This window comes from Loxodonta africana, chromosome 9, assembly GCF_030014295.1.
Source record: "Loxodonta africana isolate mLoxAfr1 chromosome 9, mLoxAfr1.hap2, whole genome shotgun sequence".
Taxonomy (NCBI): Eukaryota; Metazoa; Chordata; class Mammalia; order Proboscidea; family Elephantidae; genus Loxodonta; species Loxodonta africana.
Window position 1 is genome coordinate 18,583,108 of NC_087350.1, and position 20,674 is coordinate 18,603,781.

Sequence of the window (20,674 nt, forward strand, 5' to 3'; positions counted from 1 at the left end):
TGGCTAATGTTTGAGGGAGGGTTGTGCTCATGGCAGTTACTTGGAGACCAGGCTGATGGAGTGTGGCACCCCACCGGACCAGTGGAAGGAGTGGCTCTGAGGGGCACAGGTCAGATTCTGAAAGAGAGGGGCGGGAAAAGCCAGGTTGATCGGATCTAGACTTATTAGGGAACTTAGAGAAGCCAGTGCCAAGATGCCAGCGAAGGGCAGAGCCAAGTCACCTGGGTAGAAGTCTGCACACAGTGGTAAGGGGTGGATGTTTATATACCCAGTGCTTATGTGCAAGAATATGTACAAGGGAGTCAGGAAAAAACATGTCTAATCTATGATGGGAAACCCTGGTAGCATAGTGGTTAAGAGTTTGGCTGCTAACCAAAAGGTCGGCAGTTCGAATCCACCAGACATTCCTTGGAAGCCCTGTGGGGCTGTTCTGCTCTGTCCTACAGGGTCGGTCTGAGATGGAATCCACTTGACAGCAATGGGTTAATCTGTGATGGGTGAAAAACTCTAAGTTTTTGTACTAGTTAGTGGGTTTCAGTTGATGCTGTCTGAAGCCAGGTGTTGGGTGTGTTTTTCTCTTGGATCAAGTTACTTGCTCAGTAAGGTACTCTGGTTCTCTCCCAGAATTCTTTGCAAGCAGAATCCATCTTGTATTGTTCAGGGCCCTCTCGTGGAGTCTCTACCTCAAAAGGGGCTTCCTCAGTCATCCAGGCAGGAAAGGGAATCTGGGGAATTGTATTCGGGTTCCTAAAGCTTCATTTTATTCACCAAAGCCAGTCACACAGCCATTCCTAGCTTTCAAAGGTGCGGAAAAGTATAGTCCAACCATTCCGCTGGAAAAGACTGAAAGTCTGTGAACAGCTTAATGACAACCATGAGGAGTCACCATGAATCTGCTCTTATTTATAAAACAGATTCTCAAACACCTGTGCTTTTACTACTGCCCTAGACAAATTAAAGGTAAGATCTCCGACAGCTGACCAAGGGTTCAGGGAGTAGGAGCACCCCTTTGGGAACCCCTGGCCCCTAGAGTGGGAAAGCTGAGAACACTGGGAATGGGAAGAACACTGAGGAAGTGAGCAGCCCCTGCTTCCCATTCCTCTGGAAGCCTGGTCGCCTGCCTTTTTTCCTTCATTTCTTCCTCCCTCTCTCTCTCCCTTCATTTACCATTTAGGTATTTTGGGCTTGTACAGTTCAGTGGCATTAATTACATTCGTCATGCTGTGCAACATTGCCACTCTCCTTTTCCAGTTTTCTCATCACCGTTAACAGAAGCTCAGTGCCCCCTAGGTGGTGACTCTCCCTTCCCCTCTCCCTCCCGCCCTTGGTAACCACTAATCATCTTCGTACTCTATACATTTGCCAATTCTATATATTTCATATAAATGGGATCATGCAATATTTGTCCTTTTGTGTCTGACTTCACTCAGCAGGATGTTTTCAAGGTTCATCCCGTTGTGGCATGGATCAGGACCTCATTTCTCTTTATGACTGAATAACAATTCTTTATATGGAAATACGGGGGGGCCCTGGTGGCACAGTGGTCAAGAGCCACAGCTGCTAACCAAAAGGTTGGCAGTTGGAATCCACCAGGCACCCCTTGGAAACCCTGTGGGACTGTTCTACTCTGTCTTATAGGGTCACTATGAGTCAAAATTGACTAGATCGCAATGAGTTTTTTTGTTTGTTTGTTTGTTTATATGGCAATACAGCATTTTGCTTATCCATTTATCTGTTAATTTCCACCTTTTGACCTTTTCTACACATTCCACTTAGCCGTTTCAGGGAATGGTAAAATCTTCTTAACACTGAATTAAACGTGGATTGGCAAGCGATTTGAGAAAACCATTTTTTTTTTTGTGATTGAGTCAAAGAATTTTGATTTATAATGAATCTAAAATTAATTTATATTCTCACAAATATATTTGAAGGTAATGATACTGGTGAAAACATTAGGCAAAATCTGATTCACTTTGAGTTCAGATTTTGTAATTTTTGTGTCTGTGCTCCCAACCGAGAAAACTTCTCCTCAAAAGTAGCAGAGAAAGAAAAGAATTTTATTAGTAAGCATTGAACCAGAATGCGATGCGGCAGAGGCAACTTGCTAAAGATATTGCAAAGACAGAAATCATACTGCTCTGTATAGCTAAATGGATACAACACACATTTATGTTTTCAAGGTCAAATTGCTAGCTTTCTCATATCTTTATGCCTGGAGGTAGGCTTTGCAGTTTGGAGTCAGGTGACAGCTGAAGTTAAGCCCGTCTTCTCCTAGGAACCCAGGAGACAGGGCTGTATCTTCCAACATGATACGTTTCAAAGACAGGGCTCCCAGGTCCTTGGGGGAACTTCCTGAGCTCTGAGAGTGGCAAGAGGCTTATTTAGCATTTGACCTTGTTGTTGTCATTGTTGTTAGCTGCTGTAGAGCCACCTGGACTCATGGTGACCCCATGCACAATGGAACAAAACACTGCCTAGTCCTCCGCCATCCCCGTGACCTACCAATTGCATATCAGACCATTGTCATCCGTAGGGTTTCCATTGATTTTCTGAAGTAGATAGCCAGGCCTTTCTTCCTAGTCTGTCCTAGTCTGAAAGCTCCGTTGAAACCTGTTCAGCATCATAGCAACACACAAGCTTCCACTGACAGATGGGTGGTAGCTGCTCATGCGACGCATTGGTCTGGAATCGAACCTGGGTCTCCTGCATGGAAGGCAAGAGTTCTACCACCGTTTGATCTCACACTGTATCTATATACCTATTTCTTTTTTGTTGTTCGGAAGTAATCTTATTTGAATATGTGTTTTTGAATTGTGACATGGGTTTAGTACCATCTGCAAGAATCGAGTGCAGGTGGGTGAATCACATGGATTGCTCAGCTGTTGTTCTCTCCCCTCCCTCTGCCATGTCCCCCAAACATTTTTATACTGATGTTATTTATTTAAAATGGAAACTGAAGAGAAGACATCTTCAAAGAGAGGAGGCTTTAAGGAGTTGCCCAGAAGAAGAAATAAATGCCCGTCTTACCTTTTTGATGGACGGGGCTGCATGGTGTGACTCTTTGGGCACCAGATGGAAGTGTCGCTTTCTCATTAGACCCGTCTTCCCCAGCCACAGGCCAGCTGCCCACTCTCACAGCTGTCCCCACATTGGCTGTCCCCTGGGGATGGCCCTGTTTACTACCACGAGCACGGACACTGGGCAGGTTGGACGAATCACTCCCCTTAGAAAAGTCAGTGTTCACCAATTATGACGGCGATTTATCAGTTAGCAAAAGAAGGGGCTTTGCAGTTAGAGGAAGATGGTTCGTGTCCCTCGGGGTTTCGGCCATTCACGAGTAAGTTGAAGCCACTTGATCCATCTGGTTTTGTTTTGTCTGGCGGCAAAGCAGAGGAATTAACCATTCCACACTAAAGAGAGTAGGGCCAAGTAGGAAATTGTGTCATAGAAAAGGTAGTTGCTGGCCTCACAAATGGCTTTGATTAGGGAAAAGTAAACCAGGCAGACTTTGAGGGCAGGTAGTTTCTAAATAACCATCCCTCCTTTTGTGTTCTTCCTGCCAGTTCTGACCTTGCTTTTAACTTGGAAGGCTATATTTTTGTGTTCCTGAATGATATCTTCACAGCTGCAAATGGAGTTTATACCAAACAGAAAATGGACCCAAAGGTACCAGACCTGCCCTCTATGGCTTTTACCCTTATAATCTGGCCTCTGAAATTACATGAGAAAAGAAAACAAACTTGTAAAGTTGGCATGCAATTTAAATTACATGACAGGATCTATAGTTTACTGATTTTTAAAAATTACTTTGTCATTGTCAGTTCTTGTTACTCCTAATCTTGCAAAGTTTTGGGGTGAAATTAGATTACGAGGGCAAGGGTACTACTATTTTAGATAGAAAGTCAGAATATATAAGAAGGGTATTCTTTCTTTTGAAGGACAGTAACTTTTTTATTGCAACTGTCACCGCTTTTATTTCCAAAACTTTGCCATCACTCCAAACAGAAACGCTGTACCCATGAAGCAAAACCTCTTCATTCTCTGCTCTCTCCAGCCCCTCATAACCACTAACCACGTTGCTATCCAGTCAATTCTGACTCGTACCGACCCTGTAGGACAGAGCAAAGCTGCCCCATAGGGTTTCCAAGGTTGTAATCTTTATGGAAGCAGTCTGCCACATCTTTCTCCCAAGGGGCAGCTGGTAGGTTCAAACCACTGACCTTTCGGTTAGCAGTCGAGTGTTTAACCACTGCGCCACCAGGGCTCCTGTAACCACTGGCAGTAAATATGCTTAAAATTGAAAGTTTTTTTTTTTTTTTTTACTGTAATCTTCAGTGACGAAGGGGCAGTCAGTGGTAGTGGTATTCTGAGAGCAATTCTAATTTGAGAGGCTAGAGACCTGGGTTACAGGCACGACTTTTGCCACTTACTGGCTGTCATGACTTTGGACCTTCACATCTCTAACACTCCATTTCCTCATCTTTGGAATAAGATTGTTGGAATGGATAATTTGAAAGGTCGTGCCCAGAAATAACCTTCTAGACTTTGCCTGAAATTGCTGCCTCTCCTCATCACGAGTGCCTGGTGGGCGGTCAGCTTTCCTTCCCCCAAAAATACCCATTGCCATGAGTCGATTCTGACTCATAGCCAGGACCTGGATTCTGTGGGGCTGTCTTCTGTCTAGAGGCCCCCAGACCTCACCCCACCCAGCTGTTACCAGAAGCCCAGGAGGATGAGCCAGACATATGTTTCTTTGTTCCAAGGTTTTCTTTGTGTTCAGTGAGGGCTATTTCTCTGCTCTGTTTTTATCTGCGTGGCCATTGCTTTGTCAGGATGGCTGTGTTACCAAGCCAGGTTTGCTCCCTTTTGACAATCACAATATGTCACCCTTTATTGAAAAGGGTGGAGAAGGGGTGTCGCCACTTTAATAAAAAGTCAATACAGGCAAGATTGGAAGATGAGATAGCTGGTGTTTTAAGCCTGCTACTCTTTAATGGAAACAACGGCTATTTTTAAGGAGTTCTGTTGATATTAACATTTTTAATGCCCTTATCTTGTTCCAGACATTCCATCTGGAATAACACAGCTTTTTAAAAACACAAGATGTTAGGGATGCCTGGAACCCCGGAGGCCATCCGTCTCCATCCATCTTTTCTGTAATTTTTGTGGTAAATGAAGGTTTATTCTGAAATTATAGTATGCTTGAAATGAAGCATTTTATGTCAGAGATTTCCCCCAAATATCCCAATACAGCAGTGTCTCAGTGACCAGGATGCGTATTCTAACGGTGCATAAATACGTAGCTGTGTAAATGGCCCCAGGAAATCTGATGCTTCATAGTTGTAAAACTGACTAGGGGCTTTCTTTTTCTTTCCAGGAGCTGGGGAAATACGGTGTGCTTTTCTACAATGCCTGCTTTATGATTATCCCAACACTTGTTATTAGTGTCTCCACTGGGGACTTTCAACAGGTGAGCTGATGACAGTCTTCACGTTCTTACTTAGCAGTCTATTTAAATTTTAATATTTCACCTTTGGTCCTCACTGAAATAAAATGTGTAGAGGTAACTAGGGTTACTTGGAGGTTTCATGAAAGCAAGATGTTTGCTATCCCTCATAACACCTTGGGCAGGATCTCTTTGTGGTCAGGAGTCTCTAGCCACATGCGAGTTAGCTGGAAGTAGTGATAAGAACTCTGGACTTCAAATTTTTTGGAAAACAATAATAACAATCTGAGTCTGAGTCCTAGCATCCGCCTTTGCTGAGGTGATGACCCTGTGAAAGCCTCTTAGCCTAGAAAGAAATTTTGATAGTTTTTAACTGGATTTTTTATTCATTTGTCTGTCCGTCCATCCGTCCACCTATCCTCCCACCTGTGCGTTCCCTTTTATTATGGACATTTTGAAATATACACAAAGTAGAAAGAATAACTCCCATGCACCCATTACCCAGATTCAATGCTTAAGAAATTTCACCATTCTTGTTTCATCTATCCTCGTCGACCCCACTTTTTTTGGGTGGGGGGGCTTGATGTATTTTAATGCAAATCCCAGACTTCATGTCATTTTGCCTCCAAATACTCCAGGATTTACGTTTGAATTTTGCGAAGGTATTTTCAGTACTTGCTCTGTTTACCTTTTATCTACTCTTTGCTTGTGAGAGACAGGTAAAATAAAAAAAAAAAATTTTTTTTAATAATAAAATACTAGGCTCAGCTGGGGGGACTGGAGGCCTAATCGCATACAAAGTGTGAATAATTCACCCCATTGACTTCAGCAATGGCCACCTTCAGTGTGCTGGGCCCTGCCAAGCTGGTTTCTTCAGGATGTTGCCAGCTATACCACTTCTAAGAATTTTGCCTGTGTCTAAGGGAGATATTTGAGTTCGTATGAGAAACTAGGCATGAGAGGCAAAATCCTGGCTCAGCAGACTAACGCGGGGCTGGCCAGGCGCTGACCCTTTTGCAGCTGGACGGGGTGGAGGGTTGTCAGGGGTCCTGTGCAGCCTCCGTTTACCTAAAGACGTTATGGTATTTCAGTGTTTAACAAACAGTGTGGCTGTGTTGGTTCACAGTGGTTGAAAGTTGGTCCAGTCTGTCACCCTTTCAGGGGACTGAATGAATTCGGAAGGCTGCAGTGCCTGTGAACTAGTGGGACCGACCTGAGTGGACCTAGTTGTTGGGGCTCTTGATTCTTTCCCAAAGCTACACCTTCTCTTTTATACAGTCCTGGACAGAGAATGAAGGAACAGCAGAAGGGCTTAGCAGCCACATCCCCAGGAGGGATCAAATAGCCATTGATTGGTGTGTATTTTTGTTCAAAACAACCAAGAAACACCAGTTGTGATGAAGAGTTTCCTGATTGGGGTTAATTACGTTTGGATACTGGCGGTGTGTGACCCTGGACCTTTGCTACTGGAAGACAGAGCAAGCACCCGACAGACACCTCTCTAGAAATAATGAGCGGCCAAGATATTTAAAAATGATTGTTTTTATTTCCATCAACCTCAGTCGATTTTAAACCAATTTGGTGTCAGCAACATTACACAAAACAAAATGAACTCATAATGAAGTGGTCCTAGTGGCTTGTCTCATTTCATTATCACAGAAATGAGGTTTTTTTTTTTTTTTAAATTATTGGGGTTTATCTGTTCTGAAATTCTGGTGCTTTATAGCTGCTTCAAATACATATTTATTCCTAGAAATAGAAATATAGAAACTCCTAGAAGGCTCATTGGAGCAAAAGCATGTTTTGCCATAGGAACAGTGTTGCCCATGGTATAGTGACCAGGAACCGAACTTTAGTGCTTTCTGAGTCACACAGACTAGTTGTATCATGTTAATAATTTATAACACTGTTTCAGTAGGAATACAGCAGGTTCTCAGATCCAAATCATTGGCTTATGAACTTTTATAGCATGGTGCCTTCAGGAGTCGCCACCTGCCTGTAATAAATTATCATGGAGAATTATACTGTCTCATGTGAGAATAATAAAAGTAATAGCTAATATTTATTGAGAACTTGGAGCCCTGGTGGCACAGTGGTTAAAAGCTTGGCTGGTAACCAAAAGGTCGGCAGTTCAAATCTACCAGGCACTCCTTGGAAACCCTATGGGGGAGTTCTATGCTGTCCGGTAGGGTCAGTATGAGTTGGAATTGACTGGACGGCAAGGGGTTTGGCTTTGGTTATTGAGAACTTACTGTGTCGGCATCGTTTGAAGCAATGCTCACGCACTATCTCATTGCATTCTCACAGAGGCCCTAGAGGAGAAAGGATTATTTGTATCCCTATTTCACAAAAACAGAATCTAGGGCATAGTATTTAAATAACTTCCCAAGGATGGTAGTTGAGTGTATTTTGATTTAAACTATTGTATGACAAAGAGATGCCAAAAGACATGGGACAAACACTTACTGTAATAAGTAAGAAAAAGGCAAACATAGTGTAGAAAAAATGGACAGCTGCTAACCAAAAAGTTGACAGTTTGGATCCACCAGATGTTCCTTGGAAACCCTATGGGGCAGTTCTACTTTGTCTTACAGGGTCAGTATGAGTCAGAATCAACTCGAAGACAGCGGTCTTCACTGCGAACAGTGATCTACTCTGTGTTCATTGGAATCAGGGTGAACTCCTTCCAAATGATCTCTTTTAGCCATGGCTGAATCCGTTTTAGATCGTGACCCAAATACAATAACGAAGCAATTTATAGAATTAGGTATGCTAAATGCAATATAAAATTGCATTTGATATTCCAGGTTTGGTTTGATTGATGAACTGGAGCAAAATGTTAACTTCTTTTGTAGCTGGAAGGAGTAATTTGATGAGTCATTTTTCCTGGGTGACTGAGATTAGCAGAGATGGGGAGGATCAGAGATTGTGGTGAAACTTGTGTGCTTGACTCACTGCGTCAGGAACTCATTTTTGGACCTTGGACTGTACACAGTCAATATATCTCTTAGCAGGACCTTGGTTCTGTCTCTGATCTACAAAGTCGGTGATGACAGCTCCTCTTGTTAACAAATTAGGCCCTAGGAAAATACTGAGTGGGTGGACTTTCTTTAGTCATTTGAATCAGGGCAGTAAGTTCAGAGTAGCTTAGTGTATTACAGTTGTTGAATAGGGATAAATAATGGGAGTTGTTTTTTTTTTCTTTTTTTTTTACTGATTTAAAAAACCGTAAGTGCATTGTGTGCTCCTAAAATGACAAAGAGTCACACTTCAACAAACTTAGACTGGAAAAGTAAGTCTGAAGTAATAAGTACTTTACTGGTATTCATCTTTAATTATTTTCCAAGTTTTCAAATAAATATGCTACATTATTATTATTTTTTAATGCTACCAGTACTGCCTCAGTTATTAAAGAGACAAAATAAAACTAAAGTCCACCAAAAATTAGATCAGTGAAGAATTCAAATGTTTTTATGAATATGACTGAATAGCTTTCAATGGTTTATGTGATGTCAACAATATATAGTTTTTATTTAGCGTGCATAAATATTTCCAGCTCTTTGAGCCTGTAAATGTTCTTCTGCCCTTGGTTTGATGTTTGGACTTATGTTTTTCTCTTACTGGCAATTTTATTTTAATTTCAGACTCTGACCTTGGGTGTTTTATTTAGTTTTTGTTTAGTTTTGGTTTGGTCTCTGTCTTAGCATGAACTTTCTGGCTTTAATTATCTTAGGTATTTTCTGTCTACTTGATGGGCTTGGGGCTTGCTATAAGACAAATTTATATATATTTTTTAATTTCACAAGTATTTTCTTAAAAAATGCTTAATGATAGAAACTTTCAAACACATTCAGAAGGAAAGAGAATAGTATAACTCCCCCCCCACAATGTACCCATCAATCAGTTTTTATAGTTATCAAGTGTTAAAGTGTATCTTTTTGTTAAGAGATGTAGGCAAAGTATTACAATGACAGTAACATGATAAGGGTACACTAATTGAGAAGAGAATTCCATTTTAATTTAACAAATCTGAAATATAAACTCAGAAATATATAAAAATATATAGATAGTTTTAAATACATAGAATTACTGAGTCTTGGCTAACAAAGTATTTACCAGACAGCGAAGGGGACTTACAGAGAATTTATATTTAATCACATTATTCAGTACGTACTTATGTATAGTCTTGAGTCACTTTCAAATCATGTTTTGGGTACAGACAAGGGACAAGTCATGAATAAAATACTCCTTTCTTTATTGTTACCTGTCATTTCAAAAAGGTTAATTTCCTTTTCTCTCTTGGGGTTTACGTTCCTGGAGGGCAGAAACTGAGTCTTATATTTCTCTGCCCACCATCTCCTCCACTCCAATTATTTGATTGCTTTGTAGATAGTAAGTAAAAGTTTGTTTCTTCCTGATACTTCCTAAGCGATGACAAGTTCTTGAAAACAATTCGTGGACTTAAGGTCTTCTTAAAGTCTTGCCAACACTACTAATTTGGTAATAAACTTTCTTCTAAGATTATTTATGAAGAGTAAACTCAATCTTGATTTTGTGACTACAGATCAGTAAAGATTCAACAACAGCCTCGACAATAATAGCTGTTATTTTGTACTTGCTACCTACAAGGTTCTAAACAATATCATTTAATCTTCCTGCCAATCTTTTGAGGAACTTTTGGTAAAACTTGTAAAATATAACCAAGGTTCAGGGAAGAAAAGTGATTTGCCCATGGTCACACAACTGGTATTAATTAGGATTTTTAAAATTGTATTTTCTGGTTGGGAAGATGGTTCCTGTAATCAAGGGCACAATTTGGTAAAACCTGTGGACTTAGAGTGCATTATTATTAATTCAACCATATTATTAATCTAATCTTTAGTTTTCTTTCTTTTTAATAATAGGCTACTGAATTCAACCAGTGGAAGAATGTTCTATTTATCATACAGTTTCTTCTTTCCTGCTTTTTGGGGTAAGACACCATAGATAAGTAGAAGCTTTGGTCTGTGGTATCTCTTAACAAGTCAAAGAAAAGTATATGTTCTGTCTACTCTGTAAAAATCTCTTCATCTGTGCTTTCCCAATTTTCTCTAGAAAGTTCCCTTGTAGCAGAGGAGTTGGCTTGGCCCCCAGAACACCTGGGAGGCCAGCCTGAAAGATGGGGAGCAAGCCGTGTTATCCATTTTATCTTTGAAATTCATACTCATGTTACGTTCTACTCCATTATGAGGTATTGCCTATTGATTTCTGGAAGTTAGTCTGAAATGAAGTCAGTGGACATATCAAGCTGAGTATTGTGTTTTTGTCTCTGTTCCAGTGTCCTAATTTTTCAAGCTCTCCACCTCATATAAACATAGGATACAAGTGACAACCATTTTCTGTAGTGGTATATGCTATATTCAGAAAAATCTCTGAGGAGAGATATTCAGCCTGCTGTAATATCCAATAATTTTAGGCTTTTGTTCTTGGAAATTTCTTTAGGTATATCTTCCTGTTGACAGGCCATGTAGCTTGTTTTTTTTTTTTTTTTTTTATCTCCTAAAAATGTGAAAATTCATTCATAGATAATAGATGCAACAAGTAAATAATCCAAAAGGTGCAAAAGAATACACAGGAACTTAAGCCACCCTCCCTTCCCTGCCCTCTGGCACTGCATAGGCAACCAGTGTTGGAAGTTTCTGGAGTATTCTTTCTGAGCTGGGCGCTATACCTACCCAGTCACCTGTGTCTTATGCCAGGCTGAAACTTAGAATTACTGTCTCAGAGAATTATTTACCAAAGGATTTTTTTCTGTGAAGAAAGATAATTGCCCTTATTTTTTTAACCACTAATACTACAATTTTTATAATGTGTAAATGAACTAAGAATTTTAGTCAGTTCTCAAACTTTATTTTAATTGCTCGATGTAGTAACATACAGTAAAAACATCTGTGTATATCTTCCAGTTCACTAATTCTCTCTTTAGCTGTTTCTGACTTAATATTTAACCTATTGTTGAAGTTTTTAATTTCAGTAATTCTGTATTTTATTTGTAAAAGTTCCATTGTTTTTTTAAACATATCTGCTTACTCCTAGCATTTTCTCACAAGTGATATTTGTGACTGTACCTTATTTCTTTAAATCTTACACACATAAACCAAAATGAAACCCATTGCCGTCAAATTGATTTGGATACATAGTGACCCTATAGAACAGAGTGGAACTGGCTTGTAGGGTTTCCAATGAGTGGCTGCTGGATTTGAGCTGACGACCTTTTGCTTAGCAGCTGAGCTCTTAACCAGTGGGCCACCAGAGCTCCGTTACACACATAGTTATCCCATTTTCTATATCTGACAATTCTAATATATGCAGTTCTTCAGAAACTGTGTAGTTTGTTGTTTTGACCTACTGACATAGTGGTTCACTTTCTTGTGTGTTTGGTAACCTTTGACTCTGAGCACATTGTTTGATCTTAATTAGTCACGTGGGCTGAAATTGGGAATGTGAGAAACTTTCTTGTGGGGAGAACTTTTTTGTGTTTCTGTTGATAGCCAGGGGTAGCCACAGATTTCTTTGAGAGTCTGGGCTTAGTGTCTTACTTCCCATGTGGAATTTGTGTCAAGGCTCAGTTTCTAGATATTGTGATTCTGCAATGGCCCCCTCCTATAGTCCTGTTTTGACTATCTACTGTCTGATCCTTGCCTGGGCCTAGTTCCAGAGCTCTCTGGACCCAATTCTGCCCTTCTTAAAGGGGGATTTTTTGGGATTTCCAATGCCTCTTTCAAGACCAACAGTGTCACAAATAGTTACCCTTTCCTGGCACTCGTTCTTGAGTGGGAGGACCCCTCAGAGTACTTAGTCGTTGTTGGAAGCATACATCTCGTCAAATATTTGTAGTTTGACCAATTGTTGACTGAGAACATTTAACCTTGAAAAAATCTACTTAGTCATATTTTTTAGCCATCCTTTGTCAAAACACCTTTTATCCTTCTCTATAATTAGAAAAAAAAAATTCAACCCATAGCACACAAGCTCAGACTACCATCTTTCGTTGGCTAAGCCCGTAACTGCCTATGAACAGGAGAACAAAGGTTCACCATCTTTTCTCATTCCATTATAAACGTGATGAGATGCTGTCTTTTATTTTCATTCTTTAAAAGCGTGCACTCTATTATTTACCCATTCCATGAAGGAAATAAAGAAGTAAACCCTCGGAAGTCAGCTTTCCTTGATGAATGATGTGGAGGGAAGAGCCTGGATGTGAGTTGTTACTCCCTGGGGTTTGACCCCATCTGTGTACAACTCCATTCATTTTTTTTTTTTCATTAAATAATGTGCTTTTTCTTAAATAAATACTCTCTTGACAAAATTTCTTAATACATTATTTTATCAGTAGTCACTTTGCAAAAGAAATTGTCATAATTATAAATAAATTGGTAAAAATGGTGAAATCATTAATGTTCCTAGTTTTGCCCAACTTAAGGAAGAATACTAGGTAGATCAGTTTTTTAAATGAGTCCTATGAGGACACTGCAATGATGGTGGCTTTCCAGTCGATAAGTGCCTGAACTCTGGAATCAGCTAGCCTGGGTTTGAATCCTGGCTTTGCCACTTATTAGCTCTGGGTTCTTGCCCAAGTTGCTTGACCTCTCTGACCCTCAATTTCCTTATCTTTAAAATGGGGGCAATAAACTAAAGTGCCTGCTGTCTAGAGTAGGGCTGTGTGGATTGATTGAGTTAATAGTGAAGAGCACTTAGGACAGTGCTAGACACACAGGAAATCCTCATGAAGTATCAGCTATTATTATTATTGTTAGTTCTATCTCTTGAGGTCAGCGTTTTCAGCTTGGTTGTGCTCTTTCCACCACATGTAGATTCAGCTTTACCTACAGCCCACAGTTTTAGCAGTTTTTCTTCTAACTTTACCTTAAATGGTAAACTTTTAATTCTGAAACTGCTCTGGAAGGAAACTTCTAATTTTGCCTGGTGGATTTTTCAGAATCCTACTTTCTTGCAGTTTCTCACTCAAAAGACCCTAAAATTGGGTCATTTACATCTCCACAGTGATTGAAGCCACTGCCAGCTTCTGGGCATATCCTTGTTTTTCAGAATGACTGGTACCGGGCTAGGGTTAACCTGTCAGGTGCTCGTGGGGCGTCTTAAGGCTAACCACACACATCCTGACCCTCAACTACAGAGGACTTGAACCCTTAGCCTCTTACTTGTAACTTGGTTTCAAGTTTGCACTTCAAACTTCCTTTTTTTTCCTCCAATCACCAAACTCCATCTCAAGATGTAAGTATACTTTAAAAAGTTATAGCACTTTAAAAAAGTATGCAAGCAATGCCAGTATTGGTGAAAGGACAGACTTTTAATTTCTTTTGCGTTGCGGGGAAGGATTCAGCTTCAGGAAATGGTACTGTATGTCATCAGGAGCTTGCATTGTAAATAAAGCATTTGTTGGAGTAAAATTGTGTCAGGAAGGTAAACGGCATTGTGGGAGCTAAGATAATTTAGTTCAAAGGTAAAATATAGGCTGGAATTAAACTTGACAAACTGGAGTTTTAGAAAGCTAACTCTACAGGTCTTTTTAATCTTGCTGAGAAATTACAGGTTTCTGTTCCTCATACCAGTGGGCTGATGCCAACTCCCCAGGCCCCTGGCATGCTGATCTGAATCTGTTTCTGCTCCAGCAGTAGGCCCTTTGGTCCCACTGGAGCAGTAATGTATTCCTGTCTCAGTCATCTAGTGCTGCTGTAACAGAAATACCCCAAGTAGATGGCTTTAACAAAGAGAAATTTATTCCCTCACAGTTTAGGAGGCTAGAAGTCTGAATTCAGGGTGCCAGCTCCAGGGAAGGCTTTCTCTCTCTATCGACTCTGGAGGAAGGTCCTTGTCAGCAATCTTCCCCTGGTCTAGGAGCTTTTCAGCACAGGAGCCCTGGGTGCAAAGGACATGCTGTGCTCTTGGTTCTTCTTTCTTGGTGGTAGGAGGTCCCTCTTCTCTCTGCTTGCTTCTCTCTTTAATATCTCAAAAAAGATTGACTCAAAATACAACCTAATCCTGTAGATTGTGTCCTGCCACATGAACATAACTGCTTCTTATCTTGCCTCATTAACATCATAGAGGTTAGGATTTACAACACAAAGCTAATTATGTCAGATCACAAAATGGAGGACAACCACACAATACTGGGAATCATGGTGTAGCCAAGTTAACATACATTTTTGGGGGACGCAATTCAATTCATAACAATTCCTTGATAAAAACCCAAAGCGCCAAATTTTCCCTACTTGTGGCATAACAAGTGTGTTAGTCTTTGAACTATTGCTGATAATACCAAAGATGTAGTGTACAAGAAAAAACAATTTTCCTGTGTTGTGGATTGAATTGTGTCCCTTCAAAAGTTATGCTGAAGTCCTAACCCCACACCTGTAAGTATGATCCTGTTTGGAAATAGAAGTTTTCTTTTGTTATGTAAATGATGTCATACCGAAGTAGGGTGGGACCTAAACCTAATCCCTTCCGAGTGGTGTCTTATAGAAAGAGCAGAATAGACACAGAGACATACGGCTGAAGCATCTACAGGCCAAGGATCCCAGCAGCTACTAGGAGTTGAAAGAGAGAAGTGCTGATGCCCTGAATTAGAATTTCCATCCTCCTGACCTGTGAGAAAATAAATTCCTGTTCTTTAAAGCTACTCATTTGTGCTATTTTGTCATGTTGGCCGGGGGAACTGAGACATGCTGTTTGCTTGGGCACATAAGTGGCAGAACCTTTAAAGAGTTCTGTCTTCTCCCAACACGCCAAATCTTAGAGTGAAACTAGTGCTCCAGAAGGGTGGAGTGTGTTTATGCCGTGACTTCCTGTGTCCCTGGCACACCACTGGGCCCTGGGGGATAGGAGTTAATTCTTACCAGAGACGGGGAGAACGAGATTACCTGAAATTCTTTGAAATCTGGAATTATAGTGCTCGAGTATTGTATTCATTTCCCAGGGCTGCCATAACAACGTTCTACAAACCGAGTGACTTAAAACAAGAGAAATTTATTTTCTTACAATTCGGCTAGAATTCAAGGCATCAGCAAGGCTGTGTTCTCTCTGAAAGCTCTAGGGGAAGATGCTTCCTTGTCTCTACCTTTCTTTTCTCTTGCAAGCTTCTAGCGGTTTCTGGAGATCTTTGGCATTCACTGGCTTGTAGCTGCTTCACTCCAATATCTGCCTCTGGCTTCACATGGCTGTCTTCTTGCTGTGTCTCTTCTCCTTTTTTGTGAGGATACCACTCATGTAGGATTAGGCCTCACTCTATGCCAGTGTGACCTGTGTTGATAACATCTGCAAAGACCCTCTTTCCAAACAAGGTCATGTTCACAGGCACTGGGGGTTACGATATCAACATATCTTTTTAGGGGACACAATTCAACCTATAACAGGTGCCACGGTGGTCAGTGGAAGGAGTGGAAAAGTGGTGCTTTGTTATTTGAATATTTCTGTTGAATTTCTAACATGCTGCTACATGGAGTGACAGTCAGCAACACATTGCAAACTAGATCACTTGAGTTTTGTTTGTGGCTACCACGAGCGTGCCTTGTAAAGTTGGGTAAGTTCGTTATTTCTGTGCCATTTTTAGAAACAGGAAGAAACCTTTGAGCAGGGGTTCTGGTCCAGGAGTTTCCACCTGGGCATCTCTACTCCAGGGGGAGCCTATAAGCCAAATATGTACCAGACATCTGTTGTCTGAATACATGTGTAACAAATATGTGTGCTATTATCTTTCTGATATATATAGATGATATTAGGATTTAAAAAATGCAGACTGGCAAAAAGCTACTAAGAATTCAGCAATGCTTTTAAATAATTATGCCTTTTATTGATCCGCTGACACTAAAATGGAAACTTGTCATGTTGAGGTTGACATTTTAGGTGTTGAAAATGGTGGTGTTTCCTTCTTACTGTTATTTTAACTCAGAGCCTCAGCCTTAGCTACAGCACTGTATAGGCACCTATTTGTATACAGAAATAGATTACCAGCACCAGTTGTGGTCAAGTGGACTCTGACTCATGGCAACCGTTGCATTCAGGGTAGAACTGTGCTCCACAGGGTTTTCAATGGCTGTGCTCTTTTGGAAGTAGATTGCCAGGCCTTTCTTCTGAGGTGCCTCTGGGTGGACTTGAACCATCAACCTCTTGGTTAGTAGCCCAACACTTAACCATTAGTGCTACTCAGGGACTCCAGAAACAGATTATATCTCTCTTTTTTTTAATTTTTTTAAACATCCGGTACTTTGATCCGGAAACCCTGGTGGTGTAGTGGTTATGTGCTAGGGCTGCTAACCAAAGGGTCGGCAGTTTGAATCGGCCAGGCGCCCCTTGGAAACTCTAAGGGGCAGTTCTACTCTGTCCTGTAGAGTCGCTATGAGTCGGAATCGACTCCAGGGCAGTGGGGTTTTTTTGGGTACTTTGAATCTCTACTTCAGTGAAAATGAGGGAAACCCTCCATGAGATGGATTGACACAATAGTTGCAACAATGGGCTCAAAAGCACCAACAATTGTGAAGATGGTGCCAGACCAGGCAATGTTTTGTCCTATTGTACTTGAGGTTCACCATCAGTTGGAGCTATCTCAAGGGCAACTTTGTGCCTAGTGGTTTTGTATTCACCTCTTAAAAAAAAAAAAAAAAAGTTTTTTTTGTTCTTAGTGGTTATACTAAGAAGTGCAGCCTTTCTATTTAGACTGTTAACTAAAGAGGACTGAACGCCAACTCAGACTCTCTCCAGAACGTTAGAGAGGGAGACTCCTCCCCTTGCTTAGCCCAGCTGGTGAGTGCGTGTCCTAGTCGCCCACACTCATTGTGGATGGCTACTGGGATCCTGGGTGCATGATGGCTACCAATTCTGAATGCAGGCCAAGGTGGCTTTATCAAAATGTAGCTTGGTGAAAATGTTGCATGGTTAGAAACTTGGAGTGCAATTTTTCAGCAAAAGTAAAAGTAAAGACTATCCACACCTGCCTTTGGTTTCAGCTGCACTCATGCTTAGGAAGCCTGCAGGAAGCTTTTGTATGTCCTTAAGTTGGGTTGGGGCCTCTCTTGTACCCCCCTGTGCTGAATGTCTCTATTATTTTGTTGGCCTCTGCACTCTTCCAGGGCATTTGCTGTGAATTATTTACCTTTCACCAAGGCCCAGCAGAATATACACTCAGGAACATTCAGTTGAATTTTTTAATCTTTTCATTTTATGTGTAAATAGGATTATTTATATACACTTCTTGGAACTTTTAATTAATGTTGAATTTATTAAAAGTGTAAGTATTAAAAAAAAAACTTAGACTTTCTTAAGCCTTTTTACTCTATTTCGGAGCCCTGGTGGCAAAGTGGCTAAGAGCTTGGCTGCTAGCCAAAAGGTCGGCAGTTCGAATTCACCTGCCCCTCCTTGGAAACCCTATGGCGCAGTTCTACTCTGTGCTATAGGGTCCATATGAGTCGGAATTGACTCAACGGAGACAAGTTGGGTTTGTTTGTTTTTGTTTCTCTATAAATTTAGTAATTTTTGTTTAAAACTAACAGCAAAGTAGAGGGTCAGCAAAAAAGAGGAAGACCTTCAAGGAGATGGATTGACAAGGATTGTGAGGGTGGCGCAGGACTGGGCAGTGTTTCTTTCTGTCATATGTAGGGTCACTATGATTTGGAACCAAGTGGAAGGCACCTAACAACAACAAGAGCGTTTACTGTCACTAGTTGATTAGCAGTGTATTAACTTAAGTTTAACAGGTTGGAATCTAAATAATTAGTCCCACTCAGCTAACAACAACCATAGACTTAGTGAATTAAAAAAAATTTTTTTAACATTTTAAACTGCATTTACAAATGTAACCTACCTAATTTTCCTTCTTCAGTGCTAATGAGGCAGACTAGCAAAACTAACAGGCAGATTGCTTTAACAACTCTTTCAAATCTAAGAAATCAAACTTGGAAATGTGATAAATGCTGTTCTTTTAAACTTTTAAATCCTGTGTACAGACTTACTCAGACCTGATTACTCATTTTAAATTGAAATTGCGTGTCTACCGCATATTGCACATTTCAGATTAAAACCACAAAAGCTAAAATATTAAGTTCTCTAATTTGTCAAATTGTTTTTAATGACTTTTATAACAAATATACACTTGATTTGGAAGATTACAAAACTGAAGTTTGTAATTAGGTTTATTGCTCGACTTAAAGTAAAAGTTTGATGTGCTTTATCTCTGATTTCTTTTTTTCTCTACCACTCCTGGTAATAAATATACCCAACTATGGAACACAGTAGACCGTGTGATTGTCTCATTCAAAATGGCCAGTTATCAGAGCATTTTGGTGCACCAATCCCTAGGATATCAACCTTCAAGCATTCCATTTCATTTTTGATGACTTCCAGTTTTCCTTGATTCATACTTCATACATTCCACGTTCCAACTAATGGATGTTTGCAGCTGTTTCCTCTCATTTTGAGTTGTGCAGCACTGGGAAATAAAGGTCTCAAAAGCTTTACTCCATCCGCATCATTAAGGCAGATTCTACTTTGAGGAGGCAGTTCTACCCCAGCTGTATTTTGAGTGCCTTCCAACCTGAGGGGCTCATCTTCTGGCACTATATCATACAGTGTTCCACTGCTGTCTATAAGGTTTTCATTGGTCAATTTTTTTAGAAGTAGATCACCTGGCCCTTCTTCACAGTCTATCTTAGTCTGGAAGCTCAGACCCTGTTGGGTGACGCTATTGTTATTTGAAACACTGGTGGCATAGCTTCCAGCATCACAGCAACACACAAGCCACCACCATACGACAAACTGACAGACAAGTGGTCTGTCATATGGTCGACTTTGCTGGGAATGACAAATTGAAGAGGAATGGTGTCACATTTATTGTCAAAAAGAACATTTCAAGGTCCATCCTGAAATACAATGCTGTCAGTGATATGATAATACCCATATGTCTACAAGGAAGACCAGTTAATAAACTATTATTCAAATTTATGCACCAACCATTAATGCCAAAGATGAAGAAATTGAAGATTTTTACCAACTTCTGCAGCCTGAAATTGATTAAACATGCAGTCATGATGCATTGATAATTACCGGTGATTGGAATCTGAAAGTTGAAAACAAAGAAGAAAGATCAGTAGTTGGAAAATATGGCCTTGGTGATAGAAACAACACAGGAGATTGCATAATAGAATTTTGCAAGACCAACGACCTATTCTTTGGAAATACATTTTTCAACAGCATAAACGGCAACTATACATGTGGACCTAACTGAATGGAATACACAGGAACCAAATCGACTACATCTGTGGAAAGAGATGACAGAAAAGCTCAATATCATCAGTCTGAACAAGGCCAGGGGCCAACTGAGGAACAGATGATCAATTGCTCATATGCAAGTTCAAGTTGAAGCTGAAGAAAATTAAAACCAGTCCGTGAGAGCCAAAGTATGACCTTAGTGTATCCCATCTGAATTTAGAGACCATCTCAGGAATAGATTTGACACATTGAAACTAATGCCCAAAGACCAGAGGAGTTGTGGAATGACATCAAGGACATTGTACAGGAAGAAAGTAAAAGGTCAGAAAAGAAAAACAACAACAACAACAAAAAACCCCAAAAAACCCAAAATAGTTGGCAAAAGAGACTCTGAAACTTACTCTTGAATGTAAAGTAGCTAAAGTGAAAGGAAGAAATGAGGAAGTAAAAGATCTGAACGGAAGATTTCAGAGGGCAGCTTGAGAAGACAAAGTAAGGTATTATAATGAAACATGCAAAGACCTGGAATTAGAAAACTAAAAGAGAACAACAGGCTTGGCACTTCTCAAGCTGAAAGAACTGAAAAAAAAAACTCAGGCTTCGAGTTGCAATATTGAAGGTTTATATGGGCAAAAAATTAACGATTCAGGAAGCATCAAAAGAAGATGGAAGGAATACACAAAGCCACTGTACCAAAAAGAATTTGTAGATGTTCAACCATTTCAGGAGGTAGCATATTATCAAGAACTGATGGCACTGAAGGAAGAGGTCCAAGCTACACTGAAGGCATTGGTGTAAAACAAGGCTTCAGGAATTGATAGAATACCAATTGAGATGTTTCTACAAACTGATGCAATGCTGGAAGCACTCACTTGTTGATGTCAAGAAATTTGGAAGACAACTATCTGACTAACCTATAGGAAGACATCCATATATGTGCCTTTTCCAAAGAAAGAGGATCCAACAGAA

The 20,674-nt window shown here is 40.3% G+C and overlaps 1 protein-coding gene across 5 annotated transcripts in view; it reads left to right on the forward strand.

Annotated features, from left to right (window-relative positions):
• SLC35D2 (solute carrier family 35 member D2) overlaps positions 1 to 20,674 on the forward strand; it is an 83,878-nt gene that overhangs the window by 54,294 nt on the left and 8,910 nt on the right. For 4 of the 5 annotated variants that reach the window (XR_010322944.1, XM_064291128.1, XM_064291126.1 and 1 more), the window contains 2 exons: positions 5,378 to 5,470; positions 10,351 to 10,418. Coding sequence is in view for 4 of the 5 variants with exons in the window: in XM_064291128.1 (XP_064147198.1) it covers positions 5,378 to 5,470; positions 10,351 to 10,418 (161 nt within the window). In the remaining variant the exon portion in view is untranslated. Of the gene's footprint in view, positions 1 to 3,563; positions 3,667 to 5,377; positions 5,471 to 10,350; positions 10,419 to 20,674 lie in introns of all 5 variants that reach the window. The other variant, XM_003407502.4, reaches the window with a different exon arrangement.